Below are 20,959 nucleotides of genomic sequence, written 5' to 3'. Positions count from 1 at the left end.
CGACGGTCTCAGCGCGCGAAAGCCGCTTTAAACTCACCCCGCCCAAAGGTCCCGGTCGCGGCTTTTCCTAGCAGCCAGTCCCAGGTTTGGGTGGAAACTTCCGAATCCAATTGGGCAGTTGTTTGCGGAGGTTTACTCTCTGCTCCTACTGTTTTTTTTCCCCTTGACTTCTATTGGACCAAATCTTTAAGCTCCCTCTCCTTCTATTTGTTATTGGTCGAAAGGTAAGTACCTCACGTGGAGAGGCGTCCCCGAGTCAAACTCACGCTCTCTCCGGCGATTAACGCAAGGGAAGTGATGCAGTGTTTTGAGCTTCGCATTCGCTTTTATTACAGTCATCCCATTCAATCGCCACTGGAGACAACACAACGCCTCGCCCACGCTTCCCCTTCGAGAATGCCCGCCCCTGTGCAGAACCCCTTCAAGAGCCGCCCGGTAGCCAGCCAGCCCAGTCCCCGCGGCGCGCTACCTTGTGACGTCACCGAGGGAAGAGGCGGATTCTCCTACCACCGGAAGACGTCTGATTTTTTGATTGGCTAGCCAGGACGTCCGTTAGGACGTGTTGCGCTTTTGGTGTGCACTCGGAGTGTGGGCGGCCCTGTGGGGGTGTGTGGCAGGGGTTTCCAGACCCGGGGCCAATACACCAGCCCCTTCCATCAGGGGTTCGGTTTAGGGTCGCCCCTGGCGGGCGGCTCTCGAATCTTGAACAGCACACGAACCCGGACCCTCCCGGGGCTGCGGAGGTCGGCAGGAAGATGGCGGCAGCGTCGGTCTCTGAGACTTTGGCTTCTCAGTTCTCGGTAAGAAGCGGTTGACGTTCGAATAGGCCCCGGGTCGGTCCTGGCGCCCCTTTGCTTTTTCTCACTCTTCAGAGCGCTCTCGGCCCAGAGTCTCACTCCATCTTGGGGAGCGGCGGGGGGCGCCTAGATCGCCCCTTGCTACCTCGGCGCCCACCGCTCCTATGTCAAGGTTGCACCCTTCCATTTAGACAGGCCGGGCCCGTCACTCCCGCCCCCCCCCCCTCGCCTCTTTTATCTTTCGGCCTAGCCGCCCAGGTGCCGAAAGTTGCCTGGACTCGCAGGGATGACTACCTACACCATGGCCTGCGAGAACAGGGCTCCTGGGTCTCGTGGGTGTAACGGCCCCTCTTGGAAACTCTCCGAGACCAGGTGGGCGCTCTAGTCGGCTTAATGGGCAGCTGTTGAATTGTTATGTCTTGAGTGCGTCTGCTGATTCCTTTGCTTGCAGTGCCTCCCCCTCCCATCCTCCCAGTAACTTCGATCTATGCTCATCCTATCTCGAGCGCGCGCGCTTGTCCCACTTCCCTCTGTATTACGGTGACCTCAGTGTGTAGTAAATGCCCTTTTAGAGAGGCGACAAGGGGAGCCAATCTTAAATATTGTATTGGCCTCTACAAGAGCCACCAGTCTCTTCAGTCACTGGTATTTTGTGGAATTGGAGCGGGACCTGCCGCATTGGGAATAGATAGGCAGTAAATGTGAATGTGAAGCAGCTCAAGCTGGAGCCATTACTCTTCATCTAGCAAATGCTGAGTGTCTGGCGTACTTTTAGGCTCTAGGATTACACGGATGAATAGGGGAGAACCCCTGCTCTGAAGGAGCAAAGCACTGAAGAGAAACTACACGTAATTAGATTATTACACAGTACAGTTTGATAAATGCCACCCTGTTAGAATAACCTAGGCGAGAGTGATTAGCAGTGCTTGGGTAGAGAAGGTGGAGCTAGCTGGGTGGTGAAGGAATCGGAAATGCTTGTCCCAGGAACAGAAAAGGAAGGAGAAAAACTCACCGCAGGCATTTTGGAATATGTGCCAAGACAAGAGGTGTTTTCAGAAAACTTGTAAAAATTTGAATTGAGCAGAGGTAGTGTGGAGGTAGAGTTCGGTTACATGAATTGTAAAAATAGGTTAAAATATGAAAAAAGAGAGAAAGTGAGAGGAGAATATCAGGTAAGGTTGTCAAAGAAGTTAATGGGGAAAAGCTTAGGGGGACAGTAAAAGCAGAGTCACCTTGGTGAAAACACACTTTTCCTCAGTTTCAGCTTTTGGTGACTGTTGTTAAAATTTGTGTTAATGAGGCCAGAAGTGATCTTCAGAGTTTCAGCACAGTGGGGGTAGCAAGTTTGTAGAGAGGTCAGGGATGATTAAGAGGAAGGAAGGAAGGAAACAATCGGAGTTATCCAGGAATTAGATCAGTGAAAGGGAAGATAAAAGACAAGCTATTAGACTATTAAGAAATGTCATTAAGTAGATGGATGAGATGATACAGGAGTTGTGATTAATCAGGAGAAAAAATAATTAAACATAATTGGGAAAGGAGGGCTTTTCACCACTCTCAAAACAGCACTTGGAGACTGAGCAAGGAAAACTATAAATGTTGATTTGAGCTGAACTCTGCCAAGGCCACCTAGCTGAGAGTGGTTACTGGGGTGTGGTCAACCCTTAGTCTTTAAGATACCCTGGACAGAAATCCTATAGAGTGTTTAATAGGAAAGCATATATATTTTTATATGCTAAGCTCAGCTTTAAGTGGATTCGAAATACTCAGAGTACACTAAGAATACCTAGGACCCTTTACAAATCAAAGTATAACTTTCTTAACTTTACCTGCTAAATCAAAATGTCTAATTTGGAAGTCACTATGTCTCAAAACAAAAATGACTAAATTTAACTTATCAGTGTGTAGGAAATGGCCCTGCTTAGATACTTTAACTGTCCTGTCAGAAATAAGGCTGGCATTTCCAACAGAATTTAAAAAGCACTCCAGCTTAACAGCCGATCATAAAATAAGGCAACGAAAGAAGACCTTTTAAAACTACAACATGAACTCAGAAGGCTACTCATAATGAGATTTCAGGGTTGTGAACATTAACTATTTCTGTTGTATTTAACATTGATAAACCCAGCATAGGTATAGTAAATGGAAATGCTTTAAGGAGGCAAGGATTTTTATCAGGTAGATTCACAAATAACAGTCTTTGGGAAGCAGGTGCAATGTAAATCTCAAATGTGAACAACATGGAAGTAGGTGATACTTTTGAATTGTTCTTGTAAGCATTCTTTCTCTGCAACAGCAGCAAGAAGAGTAACAACTCGCAGCTAACATTGATTGAAAGATTGTTATGTATTAACCCACTAGTGGAGAGCCTCAGGAAAATAAGTATGATCAGGCATAATGATAATGAAAGTACAGGCAGCCTAGTGTTGAAACAGAATATCTTTCCTGTTTTTGTTTTAAATTTTCCCCAGTAACCACGGTCAGCACTCTTAGGTCACTTTGGACTTAATTAATAAGCTAATCTCCTAATTGGTCTCCCTGGCTTTTTTGCCAGGCCCATTGACAAACCTGCTCTGTATTTCTCTTAAAAGTGATTTATGAATGTATCATAGATTTCATAACATTAAATATATAAAGATTTATTTTTGAGTATAATAAAATGAATACCTTCATGCCCCTTAGTGCATCTTCCTGCTTCTCTTTTACTCTCTTACACACACACACACACACACACACACACACACACATTTTGAGATTATAATAATATATAATACTAGTATAGTACTATCCAGCAGGCATTTTGAATACTTTTTATATATTAACTCATTTAATCCTCATAATAATCTTATGAGGTTGGCCTTAGTATTTCCATTTTTGAATGAGCAAAATGAGGGACAAAGAGGTTAAGTCAAGGTTACACAACTAGTAAATGACAGAGCGTCTTTTATATTTCTGTATAGTGTAGTATCTTAATGGGCTTTGGGGTTTTTAGGGTGTGTTCATTTGTTTGCCAACTATTGTAAACAGTCCTGTTGTGATCATCTCTATATGTTTCACATGTGCAAAATTTTCTCTAGCGTGGCAGTTCTCAGAGAGTGGTCTGAAGACCTTTGGGGGTCTACAGTGTCCTTCCTTATCCAGCCACTTTGTGGGAGACCAGATTCTTCATGTACATTAACCAAAACAGAGAGAATGCAGAAGCAAATAAAATCTAGCAGCCTTCTTTAAGCCAAGAGTTAAAGAGATTTGCAAAAAATGTAAAACAGTGCCACTCTTTTCACTAAATTCTTTGGATGACATAGTTATTTTTCATTCAAAAATTATATTTATGATAACATCATGGGTTTAATATTTTTAAATTAGTAAATATCTTTAAATTTTCTGTTTTAATTTTTCATGTGATAAATATCAATTGATATAACCCACATAAGCAAAAGCTTTTTGGGGTCTTCAGTAATTTTTAAGAGTGTAAGGGCGTCCTGAGACCAAAAAGTTTGAGGAGCAGCGATTTTTGAAACACAGGTTTGTACTGCGGGTTACAACTTAGTAATGGGTTGTAGTGTATGTTTAGAAACTTAGGACTGACTTTTTTTTTTGAGGAGAGAGAGGAAATAGTTAGTGAAATGCTGGGTCATAGAGTGTGTGCATCTTTGGCTTTATTTGGTAATGCTGAATTGTTTCCCAAAGTGATTGTACCAGTTTACATTCCCATCAACAGTCCCCTTTAATCTGTATCCTCTTTAACCGGTGGTGGTGTGTCAATTTTTTTCTTTTTTTTGCTGAGAGATGAGTGTGAAGTGGTGTCCTGTTCTTATTCTTATTTGTGTTCTCTGATCATTGATGAAAATACACTTTTTTTTCATAATTTTACTAGTCTTTTGTGTGTTTTGTTCTTGTTATGTGATATGCCTCTTAGTATCTTTTGCCTTTTTTCAATTGGTTTGTCTTTTTTTTTTTTTTTTTTTACTGATTTATAGTCATTCTTTACGTATTCTGAGTCAACTATTAGAAGTCTTCTAATGCTCTTTGGCTTGTTTTTTTATGATATGTTTTGATTAGCAAGAGTTCTTTATTTTAATGTAAAATTTATTCTTTCTTTAATGATTATTGATTTTTGGCTAAATTCTTCCTTATAGCCAAGGCCTTAATGATATTCTGTATTTTTCTCTACAGGTGTTAAAGTTGGGGCCTATTGTCTTTTATTTGCTTGAAATTAATTTGTGTGCTTATGAGGTAGGGATGTTTTATTTATGATATGCATTTCAGCATTGTTTAAACTCATCCTTTCCCCAGTGGTTTACAATTCCAGCTGTAGGTATATTAATTTCCATATGTGTATGAACATGTTACTGGGCTGTTTGTTCCACTGTTGTATTTTTCTATACTCACTGTCTTAATGCTTTCCTTTTTTTTTTTTGGTCTGAGAGGCCAACTATCTTCCTTGTTCCTCAGAAGAAATGGTAGCTATTCTTGGTCCTCTGCTGTTCTTCAGTAGAAATTCTAGAATCTGGTATTGGAATTTTGATTGAAATTGAATTGAATTTCTAGTTCATTTTGGGAATAACTGATATCTTTAGGATATTGAGCTATCTGAACATGTTATTCCAGTTTTTTTGAGTAACATTTATTTGAACATTTTTCAGTAAAGTTTTATAGTTTCAGGTCTTGTATATTTATTAAATTTATTTCTAGTTACTTTATTTTTTATATGTTTTCATAAGTTGCATTTTCTAACTAGTATATAGAATTATTATTGCTTATTGCATATTAATTTTACTCAGCAACTTTCCTAAACTCCAGTTGTAACAATTGAGGGTTCTTGGTATTCTCTGTTGAGACAGTCATAATAAGTTTGGATTCTTCCTTTACAGTTTTAACATCTGTTATTTCTTTTCATTATCTTAATGTGCAGGCTAGGAAATAACAGCACAACATTGACAAGAAGTTGTCTTGTAGATAATCTTTGCCTTGTTCCTGAATTTTAAAGGGATGTTTTAAATTTTGCACCATTAAATATGTTGCCATTTTTTGGGTAAATTTTCTAATTACCATAAGAAAAAAGTTATTTAATAATGGCTAGATATTAAATTTTATTGACTACTCTTTTGCATTTGTTGTTCGTATGGATTTTCACTTTAATGGGATGGATTGCATCAAAAGATGTTCCTAATGTTCACACAGTTTTAGATTCCTGGAATAACCCCGCGTTGGTCATACTGCTTTATCTTTTCTATGTATTTGTGTATGGTCTGCTAAATGGTATTTAAATTTTTATGTACCTGATTTTTATTTCTTCCAGCTGTGTTGCACATTACATTTGAAAAGAAGGCAAGTAATAGTACATTTTTTATCATCCTTCACACTTAACACAGTGTCATACACAGAGACGTTTAATAAATATTTGAGGGGACTTCCTTGGTAGTCCAGGGGTAAAGAATTGCCTTCCAATGCAGGGGACATGGGTTTGATCCTTGGTCGGGGAACTAAGATCCCACATGCTGTGGGGCAGCTGAGGCCACGCGCCACAACTGCTGAGCTCACGTGCCTCAAGGAGAGAGCCTGTGTGCCGCAGACTACGCAGCCCACACACCCTGGAGCCCATGCGCCAAACCAGAGAGAGAAAAAGAGAAAACCCGCACGCCACAGGTAGAGAGAAGCCCAGGCACCACAACGAAGAGCTTGCATGCCTCAATCAATCAATAGTCTTTTTTAAATATAAATAAATAAATAAAAAATATTTGAGTTATAAGTGTTCCTAAGTAGGATGTTTGCCCTAACAACTAAAGCTACCAGGAAAGAAAGTGATCAGGTTAAACATTTTGCCTTTAATCCTGAAAGTTTTTCCTAGAATCATATCATTTTAGTCGGAAAAATATTTGGAAAGAGGACTGGATTAGGAGCTGGACTTGGGCACCTTAGTAGCTGTGAAACCTGAAGCAAATGGTTTATGTTTTCTTAGCCTCTTTTTTCACCTACAAAATGGGGACAGTAATATTTGCTATGCTTGCTTCTTAGGGTTCTTGTGATAATTTAAGGAGAATATGAGTGTGCTTAGAGAAAACAATGTGCTAACAAATCTAAGATACCATGTTCATTGTTCTAAAAATAAATCCAAGTATATTTTCCTGAACTATAAAGTGGAGATACTTTCTTACTTGCTTACTTGTCAGGAATGTTGTGAAGATCAACCCAGATAATGAAAGTGTAGGTTGTAAAGTGCAAGGTGAGTTTGAGGTTTATGGATTGTTTTTAGTATTAATATGAGAGAAGATAGCATAAACAGTATGCTTAAAGGATCCTTTGCCCTTCCATAGTTCTCAGGTACCATGATTGGATGCATATGGCATTGAAGACAGAAAATAATTCTCTCTTGAAATCTTCCATAATTCCAGATGACTTGTTATTTTTAGAAAGGGCTGTTTGCAAGGTTAGCTCTTCATTGGCATCTGTGAACTTGAGTGGTAAACAGTTTCCTACACAGTTCTAGAACTTTAACCTAAATCAGGAAAGAGTGGCTTATTGTGCTTAAACTGTTTATGCAAACAATGTTGAACACCTGTTTTCCTTCTGGGAATCAGGAATATAACCAGCCTCAAATAAAAACCTTGGCCACTGAGTCTAAAGAGCTTCTTTAGTAGATGCCACTTGACACAGCTGTCTCTGTTAGTTGCTCGAGGAATTAAGCACATCCTGTATGACTCGACCTAGAGAGGAATTTTCAAAGCTTGTGCCTGATCTCTTGTAGCTTCTCCCTTTTCTGATTTTCTTTGTATCCTTTTGTTGTAAGAAATCATAGCTGTAAGTATAACTCTGTGCTGAGTTTTGTCAGTTTTTCAAGCAAATCATTGAACCCGGGGATGGTCTTGGAGACCCCTGACTCTGATGGTGACAATATTTGGAACCTTCCCAAAATTCAAGTTCTGAAATACCAGCCAAGAACTAACCTTGCAGGCAGACCTTGAGTCTGCGATGTTAACTCTTTCTACACAGCCTCCCTATGACATTTGTGCTATTATTTGGTACAAAAGAAACCAAAAGCTTTTGTCTTCTAAGAGATTATAGTAACTTTATTGAATAGGATTATTCAGTTTTATAAGCATTATGCAGTTTTCCTGTTTTGTAACATATTTATATAATTAATTCGTTCAACAGATTTATTAAACATATTTATTGAGTGTCTTTTTGGAACTTAAACCCTTAATGGGGTGACTATATTTTTCCAACATGCAATTTTTCTATGCCAACTGGGTGTCCTACAATTCAATTCTGACACTACCTAGAGATAGTGCAAACACCACAGGTTAAGACACTAGGTCCCACAAGACTGCCCCCATTTCAGTTGCCACCTGCAAGTCCCAGATGTCCCCAAGGAAGCTGTACTTCTGCCCAGCCAACTGTAGATTAAGGAGTTCTGACTCTTCCCCCGCCACATTCAGTAATTTGCTACAGTGACTCACAGAACTCAGGAAAACACTACACTTACAATTAAAACTTTTTTTAAACTTTTTCTTATAAAGAATACAACTCCAGAACCACCAAATGGAAGAGAGACACAGGGTAAGATGTAAAGGGACTTCCATGACCAATCTGGACACTCCTGGGACCTCATTGAACAAAGAGTTTTTTAGGGAGGTTTCATTATGTGGGTAGGATTGACTAAATCATTAGCCATTGGTGAGTGAGCTCAATCTCTAGCCCCTCTTCCTTCTCTTGAGGGCACGGGGTGGGACTGAAATTTCTAACCCTCTAATCGCCTGGTAGGTTTTTCTGGCTATCTGCCCTCATCCTAAAGCTATCCAGGGCCCCCGCTATTACCATAACAAAGACACTCCTATCACTTAAAAATTCTGAGAGTTTTTAAACCTCTTTCAGGGACAAAAACTAAATATATTTTTAATTTTTCCACAGGGCATAGAGATGATAAATATATCAGGTAGAAATAGTGTTTCTTAAAAGGGTAAGGAGATAGAGTGACAAAAGGTGCTACTTTAGATAGGGTAGTCAGGGAAAACCTCACTGACAAACTTTTGAGTAGATAACTGAGTAGTGGGAGGAAGGGAGCTTTCCAGGCAGAGTAAATATAGCAAATGAAAACAGTGTACTGTGCATTTTAGAAATCCAAAAGTTGGTCAGTATGGCTGGAAAATATGGGGGTGGGGCGGAGAGAGACTGGTAAGGGATGAGGTCAGGGTTAGCCTGGGGTCAGTTAATGTGGGGTCATGGTAAGAATTTTGGTTTTTATTCTGGGATGGAAAGCCATTGGAAGGTTCTGATTAGGGGCATTACTTGAATTATTAAAGGATCATAACACCTACTATTTGGAGAACAGACTGGGGGACCTCGACAGAAGTGGTTAGGAGGCTATTATGGTAGTCCAGACAGAAAGATCACAGTGGTGTCAAGCAGGGAATTAGTGGAATTGATGAGAAGTTGAAGACTTTCTGTATATATGGTAAAGACAGAGACCCAGCCAGGTATACTGAAAGATTGGATGTGAGATGTGTATGAGAAATGACTCATGCAAGGGTTTTGGCCTGAGCAGCTGGGTAGGTGGTGGTGCCAATTATTGTGGTATGCTTTGAGGAGTTGGTTTGGGAAATAGATTCAAGAATTTGGTTATAGACATGTTAAGTTTGGGGTCCTCATATTGACATCCAAGTGGAGACAGCGAGTAGGAAGGTTGATTTGAATATAGAGTTTCAAGAGGGAGAGCTATATATAACATATTTAAACTTGAAAGTTATCAGCAGATAGAGGCTTTTTGAAAGCCCTGAGAGTTGATGAGATCATCAAAGGTATCCATGTAGATGAAGACAAGAGGAGGAAGGACTAAGCTTTAGGGAACTCCAGCATTTAGAAAGAGGAAGAAGAGAGAGCCCAGGAGATTCTGAGGGAGACACCTGGGTGTTAGAAGGAAAATCCGATTGTTGTGTTCCATCCACTGAAGGAAGTATCGGGATGAAGTGATCTGCTGTATCACATGCTTCTGGGAGGTCACTGAGTTCAGCCCTGTAAAAGTCACTGGTGAACTTGAAGAGCTGTTTCTCTGAATTGGTGAGGATTGAAGAGGGGATTAAAAGGGAAGGTGATTAAGAAGTGGCAGCAATTACAAACAAGTATTTTGAGAGACTTTGTTATAAAAGCTGAGAAATGAGACAGGAGCTGGAGAGGAGTCCCTAAAGTTCAGAAAAGTCTGTCTTTCCTTCCTTCCTCACCTCCCTCTGCTTTCTCTGTTCCCTGCTGTCTCTTCCCTCCCTTCCTTTCCTCCTTCCTTTCTCTCCTTTCTCCCTTCCTCCCTCCCTCTTTCTCTCCCTTTCTTTCCTTCCCTCCCTTCCTTTCCTTCCAAATTGGCAGTGTGCAAGGTCTAGTAGGGAGGGAGAAATAGATGGCATCTGGAGGGATATCATGTCCTTTAGAAAGGACAACCAAGACTTTGAGTAGGTAAGTGGAGATAGGTCTGTTATACAAAGCTCATTCCCTGTGTTATGTGTGTGAAAATAGATGCAAGTAGGTTTGTGGGTTCTTTTGAAAGCTAGTTAATTTTTCAGTTAATCACATAGAATGTGATTGCCCTGATTCTACTGGAGGTCAGGTTGGTGTGACAACTCACTATTTTCTTATTATCTTTAGTTGTTTACCTAGTACTTTATCATCTTAACCATTTTTAAATGTACAGATCAGTAGTATTAAACATATTCACATTGTTGTGAAACAGATCTCCAGAACTTTTTCATCTTGCAAAATGGAAACTCTATTAAACAACTCCCCTTTGCAACCTCCCCCCAGCCCCTGGTAACCACCATATTTCTACTTTGTTTCTATGAATTTAACTACTTTACCTCATGTAAGTGGAATCATAAAATTTTTGTCTTTTTGTGACAGGCTTATTTCACTAAGCATAATATCCTCAAGGTTCATCCATTATGTAGCACGTGATGGGATTTCCCTCCTTTTTAAGGCTGAATAATATCGTGTGTAGGTACCACATTTTATCCTCTACAATTTTTAATAGACACTATGTGTACGTAACTGAGTTATCAGTTTCTTATTTCTTGGTTTAATTTTATTTCAAAATAGTTCTTGTAAATAATTTTTATAAAGCCATTTTGTTTTCTTTCTTCCTTTTGCTTTGGGTTGATTTATGTATTCTTCCTGTTCTTTGCTTCAGACTTCTGGCAGCAAATGAGGACATTGATCCAAAACATTTATAGTTAACAATGGCTTTCATTGCTTAAACCCTGACATTCAAAATGAGGTGACTGACTTAGAAAATGGAATATATTTAGAATTACTATTCAAAAAAAGTCTCATTATAACTTGCATTTTTATATTAAGACTTTTCTTAATTTGTCAACTGATCCAAGCAGTATTTTGATGATGTATACGTAACAAATTTTGTTGAAAGACAAATATTGAACTGTTCATTTTACAAGAGCTAGCAGGCAATGAATTTAGCAAAGATGGTTTGTTCTTATTTCTTGATTGGGTGTTTTGTTTTTTTTTCTTTTGGGTTTTGGTAAATTATTTATGCATAATCCTTCTGTTAATATCTGTGCAGTGTTTGGTAATACTAATACAATTCCTTTTGAAAATCATAAGTGAATTTGCTCATGGTTTATGTTCATAGATATGTTAAATGCTCCCTAACCATTGTTCTTTGAATGGTAGTTGTTAAATGATAGGATTCTAGTAGGTTGTATGGAGACATGAGGTACTCTGTGAAGAACAATATTTAAAGTTAAGCTATGTGGTTGATTATGCATGGTGTTTTGCAAGAGCTTTGGCAGTATTATATATTTTAAGAATTGAAAAACACCCTATTTTCTAGCCACCTCCAAAACTTGATGTCAGTTTGCCCAAAAGTTGAAAAAATGCCAACTATTAGTCCTTGTTGCATGTGAACACACGTTTCACAGTAGAGTAGCATGGATTTAAGTACTGCTTTTGAGACTTACCTCCTACCCTTTCCAAGCTCTTTGCCCTCTCTTTTAGTTTTCACAGCCATAGTGTATGTTTTGTATTTGCTTTCTTTTTTTTTTTTTTTTTTTTTTTTTTTTTTGCGGTACTCGGGCCTCTCACCGCTGCGGCCTCTCCTGTTGCGGAGCACAGGATCCGATGCGCAGGCTCAGCGGCCATGGCCCAGGGGCCCAGCCACTCCACGGCACGCGGGATCCTCCCGGCCCGGGGCACGAACCCGCGTCCCCCGCATCGGCAGGCAGACCCTCAACCACTGCACCACCAGGGAAGCCCTGTATTTGCTTTCTTAAATCAACTGGAAAATTGCATGGTTTTTAACATGGAAATATAGTCTTCAATTTTTAATAAGATTTAGATACAATATGGGTTTTGATGGCGTTTTATTCCAGGAGGCGGTTTACTGTATTGTAAATATTCATTGTTCCTTTTTAGTTTTCTGGACACAGGTTATTCTGGTACTTTATAGTCAGATATATTCTGGTACTATTCTGGTATATATTCTGGTACTATATAGTTCCCCAAAGGTAAGAGTTGAGAACCTAGTTTACTGTGGCTATTTGAATAAGAAAAATGGATGTCTTAGAGTTTTGAGCAGCTAGCAGTCATATCTTCTACCTGAGCTTTTCCCACTCTAGGTCTTTCTACCAAAAGGAAGTCACCTACAAAAAGCAAAACAGTTAGCATCCCCTGCACTGAAAATTATCATGTGGAATGTAATCCCAAATTGAACAGTATGACAAATGCAGAATGGTGTATGTGTGGAAATAAAGTTTTATATTTATGTGTTTGATAAGCTTTAATGTTTTCTAATGGCTTCTCCCTTTTTTCCCCCTAACTAAATGTAAAATTTTTGAGACAAGGAATATGCCTTATTTTCTTTCTATATACCCCAGAGTTTTGGACATTTGTTAGATACTCAGGAATTGTGTAGTTGATTGGGGAAAGATTAATTTAGTCATTTTCTAGCAGTTTCTGATACTGTAAAAAGATAATATTTACTTTTCTGAATATATATCTTATGGTACATATTTTTAAAATAAACTATATTAATAAATTAAACTAATTATTTTATAATAAACTAATTAATTAAACTATACTCACAATATTCATTGTGAGTACCATATTTAAGTATCTCTGCAGCATTTGTATTCAAGTTGTGTGAACATTATTTCCTTTTTATAGTATTTGGCATATGGCTACATTTAGACATATGAAACGCTTTAAAAGTTTTATTATTTTCAAGTAATGATTGAATTCTGTTGTGTTTGGTCAATGGACTTTAGTTTTTGCCTCCATCAGTGGAACATATGTATATATACACATGCTATTTGTGGTTTAAAATTTTGAAAGGTAATTTCTGTATTTTTATTTTTCAGAACATCTTAGCAGAACCATCAAAGTCTAATGGAAATATGGTTCACGATTCCTCATCTTCATATGTAATATATCCACCTGATAAGCCTTTCCTTAATAGTGATCTGCGACGTTCCCCAAATAAGCCTACATTTGCCTATCCAGAAAGCAACAGCAGAGGTAATAGAGCCTAACAAAATGGAGGTTTCTTTTGTGTGCTTATTCACTGCTTAAAAACTCTTAATTGTGTCTTCCATTTATTGTAAAATTAGAGGAGGAGAGTATACTTCCCCCTTCCTGTTTTTAATTTTTTTTTTTTTGCAGTACACGGGCCTCCCACTGCTGTGGCCTCTCCCATTGTGGAGCACAGGCTCCGGACGCGCAGGCTCAGCGGCCATGGCTCACGGGCCCAGCCAGTCTGCGGCATGTGGGATCTTCCCGGACCGGGGCACGAACCCGTGTCGCCTTCATCGGCAGGTGGACTCTCAACCACTGTGCCACCAGGGAACACCCCCCCTTCCTGTTTTTAACCTCCTCAAAATATAATGCCTTTCTTTTGTTCCTTGATCGTTAGACGTCATCATCCACCTGATCATCAAGACTATGTAACTTTGAGTCATCTAGGACTGCTCTGTCATTTCCAGCATCACTCAGGAACCAAGACTTGTGTTTTGCTTCTGAAATATCCCCAAAACTTACAGGTTTTCTCTGTCTCTTCATTCTCATTGGTTTGGTTCAGGCTCTCATCATCTATTGCATAGATGATTGTAATACACTTTTAACCAATTTCTCTGCCTTGGTCTCGCTCTCATCCCCAGTTAACAACATTGCTGCCATTTGCTGTTAACTCATCTCTCCCACTGTAAAGAAAAGTTTCAGCACCTCTCCATGGCTTAAATAATGAAGTCTTAGATTTTCTGTAACTTAGGCTCTACCTGCTTTACCAGCTTCATCCCTAGCCACTCTTCCATTCTTCCTTACCCACACATCCTTTGCTTTGGCTGCTTTGAAATATAGTTGTTCCTGAAACTTGCCATCTGTATTAGTTTTCTTGCTGCCTTAACAAATTACTACAAACTTAGCAGTCTTAAATAACCAAAATTATTATCTGTATGACTAGCAGGGTACTCTATGTAGGCTCCTGAAATCAGTGTTGACTGGACTGTGTTCCTTACTGGAGAGTCTAAGGAAGAACCTGTTGCTAACTCATTCAGATTCTTGGCCAAATTCAGTTCCCTGTGGTTGTAGAACTGAGGTTCCATTGTCTTGCTGACCTTCAGTCAGCACCAGTCTTTGCTCCTAGAATCTGTCTGCATTCTCATGCTTTTCTTATGGTCCCCTACAGGAATGGTGGGTCATGTCTCTCTCATGCTTCAAATTTCTCTGACTTCTCCCACTACTTCTTTCTAATTACAGCCAGAGAAAATTGTCAGCTTTTAAGGGTTCATGTATTTTAGTTAGATTGAGCCCAGTCAAATAATCAGATATAATTTCCCTATCTGTAAGGTCCATAGCTTTAATTACATCTCCCAAAATGCTTTTTACCATATAACAGGTTTTCAGGGATTCTAGGATTAGGACATAGGCATCTTTGAGTGTCTGTTTTGCCTACCACACCAGCCACGGTGAAAATTATACTCTTTTCTCTAAAGCCTGGATTGTATATTATTTCTTCATAGCAGTCTTCTTCTCTACCAGCTTCCTCAACACATACCTCTCTTTACTGTCTTCAGATGTCTCTTCTGAACTCTCTTGGTCCTTTGGTCATACCTCATAGCCTTTACTTTTTTGTCTGGGGCGAGGGGTGGTGGTTTCTGTGTCTATCCATCCTATACTGAAAGTAGGTATCATTGGATTGATACCAGAAACGCTGTAAAAGTATAATGGATCATAATGATTATCTTGGGGCATTGCTACACAGTTCATAACATCATGTTCTGAAGGAATAAAAGAAGCTTATTTACTGTCTTCCACTTTATTTTTTCTCGTTTACTTTCTTCTTCCTCTCCTTTTTTCTGCCCTTTCTCATTTTCCTGAAAACCACAAATTACACACAGGCAGAATTTAGCTTTATTGCTAACACACTAGGTTAAACACTTGCTAACCTTTGCTTTGTGAATAAATCTGCCCCATTTAATTTTTGTTATTCATGGATTCTTTAGTAATTTGCTTTTCTCTGAACTTTAAAAAAAGTCTTTAGATCGACGTAGAGATCAATGTAAAGATCAAAACTAGATGAAAAATCGTGATAGGATTAGTATCTAATTCTTAGACCTTATGTTCCTGCTAGAACTCTTGCATGTTTTTGTGTGTGCTTATTTTTTTAAAAGAAATCATTACTAAAATTTAACTGATTTTTGCTCCACGGTGGGCTTCAGTTATTTGTTTTGCTTTTTTAACCTATGTTGTTTGAAAGTTACACAACTTTTGTTATTTTTCTAAATTGCCAGTCTTTAGCTGCTGTATTCTGATGAGTAGCACTTTATCAATTGTTTTATTAACCGTTAAATTAATTAGTATTTTCTTTATCATCATCTTTGAGATACAGTATCTTATGAATAAGATATTTCTAGTTAGTAAATTGAGTATCACCTATTGAAATTCTTAAAAGACACTTAAAAGAAATTCTTAAAGGCCTCAGGTTAAATTTATTTCAGCAAACACTTTTAATGTCCCATTACAGGCTAGGATTTACATTGGTAACTATACTTAGATATTGTTACCTACCTAGTATTTTATTATACAGCCAGTACACAGTTTATAAACCAGTGTTATTCTGAGATTGATTTTTAAGATATTTGCAATGCATTTCCCAATTGAAACAAAAGGGTTCCTAAACTAATTTACAAACAGCTGTTTAACCCATATGTGGCTAAAATATAACACTTCTTTTATCTAGAAAATCATTAGTAAATATAATTGCCACACTACTGATTAAACACAACTTTAAAAAAAGAATGAAAGGAATGAAATGCAGTAACATTTCAGACATAGCAAATATATTTCATTTCATCCTCTCAGGAAAACTGTATAAGGTAGGTATATTCAAAATTAACTGATGAAGAAACATCTCAAAGATGATTACTTTAACATATGCAGTATCAAAACCATTTTCTCTTCCCACTTTTTCCCTGATTTGTTCAGTGAACCCTCAAATATTTACTGAATGAATGAAGGCTTATTTTGAATAGATACTGGCCATGATAAACTTTTTCTTTTATACTTAGTAAATGTTTTTTTCTCACTAATACTTTAGGGGGAAAAACTTGTAGTTTAGTTACGGTTTAACATTTTCATTGATAAATTACCATTTCACTTCACTATCGGAAAATGACTTTGAAAATATAATTTGACTAATGCCATGGAACGAGATAAACTGTGCTTCTTGTAATTCTCATATTAATTTTGAACTTCAGTTAGAAAAGAAATGAACAAGAAATTCGAAATTATTACTGACATCAAAAAATGTACTAATGTTTTTAGAGAGTCCTTTAAAATAATGGTAACATCATTCCAAAGATTTTCAGTATAACCCATAGCTCATGTCACTTGTTCAGTACATTTCACATGATAGTAATGTGAAGAATGGCTTGGATGTTTGAAGCAGGGTAAGTAGCTACAAGGTGGTTCTACTAGGCCAGTGCTTTCTAACCTTTCACATACCATAGTACATATGCACAATAAAATAGTAATACATATATAACACACTGAGATAAACTGGTGGGGTTGGTGGCAACTAATCTGGGGTCTTTTACTGTCCCAAGCTACTCTTGATCCCCCTAAGAGCTGAGAGAAAAAACATCTTGGCGTATCTATTACAAATTTGTGTTGGAACACTCAGTGTTATTGGGACCAGTGTTATAGTCAAGTTATAGCTATTGTGTTAGGTATTGATAACAATTTACTGCCCATCTGTTCTTCTAAAGCATTGGTTCTCAATTTTTTTTGGTCCAGGAAACCCATTAAATGTGTACATAAGTATTTCAATGAAGAATATTTTTCCAAATTTAAAAAACATACTATAAAGAGTGGCATTGTTTTATTTTACACTGTAAATCTCTTGTTTCTGGCTTAATAGAAGACAGCTTAACTCTCATATTTACTTTTGCATTCCACTTGTGATGATAAATTGTTCTGATTGAAGTATGTGGGAAAGAAAATCTGGCCTTACACAGATATGCAGTTGGAAAATGAGTAAATTTTAATAGCCTTTCCAACAATTTGTGGCTATTCTTTGACACTATATCACAGCTTGGCAAATACAGTTTCTTAAAATTTAGCTGCAGTGTGGATTATGGAAACATTACTGAGTTTTTCATAATCTGGGACCTCAGAACCACCTACGTGGTTGCATATTAACTAGAAGGATTTAAGATTCAGAAGCAGTTGTAATTACACCTGTGGTTTATTACAGGGGAATCTGGAGAAATCCAGATTCAGGCTTCCAAAGTTTTTTCTTGTGATCACATAAAACACACTTCTTCCTCCAGCAATAAACTGCATAACTAGGCTCAGAGACAAGGGCTTTTATTTGGAATTGGTCACACAGACACTTTGTGCCTGCTCAGCTAGTCAAGATATTCACCATAAAACATATTGTTTACACAATCTAGGCAGACTTCTGCAGCAGGATTCAGTGCCCTAGTCATACAAAACGACCTTATCGGTTAGTAACATAGAGAACATTCCCAAAGCCAATTCCCAGAAGTTAGTCAAGGTTCAAGCCTGTAAACCAATTTTTTTTTTTTTTGAGTGCTATTCCACTGAAATTCATTGGTTTGTTTTGAACTTTGAATGACTCTTTTACCCATGCATGACTTGTTAATTGTATTGACTTATACACACTTGTAAAATTTGACATTTCTTTATACAATATCAAAAAGATTACGTTTGTTAATATCACTCGATCTCAATAGAAGAAAACCTTTATATTGGGAAACTATAAAGCTCACAAAAGAGATAACTTTTTTTTTTTAGAATTTTAACTTTCACTTGAATTTTATCATTGGCAGCAATTACTGTCAGCTCTTTGAAGGCCCATGTCATTTGAGAATCAGGACAAACTCATTAGGAAAATGACTAAATACCTTAAGTCTGAATAGTCGTAGTCTAACAAAAGTTCTTTCAAATAAAAAGCGTGTTCCTTTGAAGGAAATGGTTTTTGTTCAGTTCACAAGTCAAACATTTGTGCATCAAGACCATTGTCCTTTGTTACGTACTTTACAGATGTGTCCTTCCCATTTTGTCACACAGTATTAAGTAGATGTGTACTCAAGGCTTGAGATTTAATGATTTTTACTGCTTCATCGAGGCCAACAAACAAGCGGCTTTGTTTTTTCTTACTGAGTGTGGCTGTGGCGAATACAATGCCAAAATTATTGTTTAGTGCCAGTTCTTTGATTTGTGCTAAAATTAGTAGTTCTACCCAACATTGCTCTTGCATCATCTTTGCAAATGTCAACACAGTGAAAAGAGTAAATAAAATCTTAGTAGTGTAATGAAAATAGTGTTGATCTCACAGACCCTGGTGATGAGCCACACCTCCCCATGGGGCCATGCCCCATGCTTTGAGAACCAACACAGTAAAGACTCTGAGTACATACAGAGTCATGTTTTGTTTATGTAAATATTTTTCACCAGATGCGGGAAGAGTAGATAGTAGCATCTCTCTCCAGAAACTAGACAATAGCTCCTTGAAAGCAAGGACTATCCTAATTATTTTTATGTTCTCTTCTTCATCTTGCAGAGTGCCTTACCCATCATATGTGCTCTATAAATGTTGAACTGAAATTTAGGTCAGAAATTAGTCTAAACTGAAGCAATGCCAGTTGGGATAGAGAACAGGAGACTGATTAAGGAGAGATTTATGCATAGTTTGGTGGGCAGTGAAGAAGTCCAAGATTTCTATTGTGGAGAATGGTAGTGTGATTAGGACAAATTACAGGAAAGCTAGAACATTTCAAGGAAAGATAATGAATATAATTTTGGCTGTATCAAATTTGAGATGCCTATGAGTTAGGTGGAGATGAAATAGTAAGCAAATGAAAATAAAAGTGAAGTGTAAAAGAAATCTGCACTAATGAACTCAGGCATGAACAGGGATATGGTAGTAAATGAAACTATATGTGTGTGGAGGGGTTTCTCTGGAAAGAAAGAGGGGGAAAGGGTTTTGGAAAATAGCACTGTTTAAATAGTGAGCTAAAATTAGTGGGAATAGTCAGAAGGGTAGAGAACTACAAAGACAGAAAAATACTAGGGAAATTAAAGATGTGTACTAGTGATTTGGGTCCCCCCCATGTCCCCCCCCCTTAATCTGCAGCAAACTTGTGCTGATAAGTTAGTGATAGAAATATTCCAGGTAACAGATAGACCCCACTTTGTTGTTAATGAGATGATACTGAGGTCTGCTAGGTTTAATGTACCCCAAATTCTGAATGAATGACAAGCTAGATTGAGAAGAGGAGAAAGTCTTTCATTCTTTTCGTGCTCTAGATGTTACTAGAAAGTTTTCAAACTTTGCACATTAGAATCACCTGAGGATCTTGGACTCCTGCCTTTCGTTCCAAATATTCTGTGGTGGTTTTTGCTTGTTTGGGGGTTTTGGGGTTTTTTGTTTTTGTTTGTATGGGATATGTTCTGGGCATTAGGATTTTTTAAAGCTCACCAAGTAGTACAGAAAATGCAATGAAGGTGGGGAATCACTGATTGTCTTAGGGAAAGAAGGAATTATAAATTACTAAGATGAGGTTTAATTTTATTAGGTTAAGAGTTAGAAAGAGATTGCTGCCATGTCTTCTAATTTATATTTTAGATTAATAATCATGGAGACTTTCCTAGATATGTTTATTGAAACATCTACATACCAACTATGTGCCACACATAATATGTAGCATTGGCGTTTGAATTATGAATAATAGGTTGTCTCTTCCCTCTGCGGAGTTCACATTTCAGAGATGATTAAAGTTTAAGGAAAACTCGGTATCTATCTTTGACGCTAAGTTTTCCAGAGGCAATTTGCACTCTCCTACTCAACTAACCAAAATGTATTTAATTTTGAAATGTATGTTCAGGGATACTGTGGGTAAGGAGGATAAAAATTTTAAATCTAGTGTTTGCTGTGGAAGGTCTATTTGTGAAAATAAAACAAATGTGTACAGTATTTTAGTATGTCACTTTTTTCCATCTTTCAGTGTTTGAATTTGCTTCTTGTTCTAGAAATGTATTTCCCACTGTATACCTTCCCAATATATGAAGTTAAAAAGATCTCATTTTTCATTTCTACATAGAATATTTTTCACTCAAGGGAATTTCTAGGTAATGTGGTTATTTGAACATAAATGCAGTGGTGCATGACCTCATAGATGTGAGGGCAGTAGAAGGGAGAAAAAAGCAAGAGTTCACTCACATACTTTTCCAAGGAAAAACAAAAAACGTAAGATCCATCATTTCATCACCTAGAATGTTTTTTAACTCAATAAAGCAGGCATGTTTGTATGAAAACTAAATATAAAGCTGAAAAACTATGCCAAATGTAACTCTTAAAGTGAAGATATAATGTACGTGAACTTCCTTTCATACAAAATCTCATTTTTGACATAGAAAATGTATTCAGGGATGTGTGTGCATATGTACTTATGTGTTTATATATTTTTAAATATATATTAGCCATTTGGTAGAACAAAGTCATTTTGTATCTTTATGGTACTGGATTTATTTAATAAAAACTTAGAAAACAAAGAGCAGTTAATGAAAACTTAGCTATAAGTGATAGACATTCCCAGTCTGAACTAGCTTCGGCAAAGAATCTTTTTGGTTTACAAACATGCAAGGGA

General features: G+C 37.7%; 1 protein-coding gene across 1 annotated transcript in view; it reads left to right on the top strand.

Annotated features, from left to right (window-relative positions):
* Positions 1-556: 556 nt before the first annotated feature.
* CEP57 (centrosomal protein 57) overlaps positions 557-20,959 on the top strand; it is a 46,092-nt gene continuing 25,689 nt past the window's right edge. Inside the window, exons 1-2 of the mRNA XM_065881899.1 lie at positions 557-800; positions 13,151-13,307. Of these exons, the coding sequence (XP_065737971.1) occupies positions 756-800; positions 13,151-13,307 (202 nt within the window). The 5' untranslated portion in view covers positions 557-755. The remainder of the gene's footprint in view (positions 801-13,150; positions 13,308-20,959) is intronic.

The sequence above is a fragment of the Phocoena phocoena genome, chromosome 8, assembly GCF_963924675.1.
Source record: "Phocoena phocoena chromosome 8, mPhoPho1.1, whole genome shotgun sequence".
In the NCBI taxonomy this organism is placed as follows: domain Eukaryota; kingdom Metazoa; phylum Chordata; class Mammalia; order Artiodactyla; family Phocoenidae; genus Phocoena; species Phocoena phocoena.
Note: the sequence above shows the minus strand (reverse complement) of the source record. Positions and strands in the feature narration are given on the sequence as shown.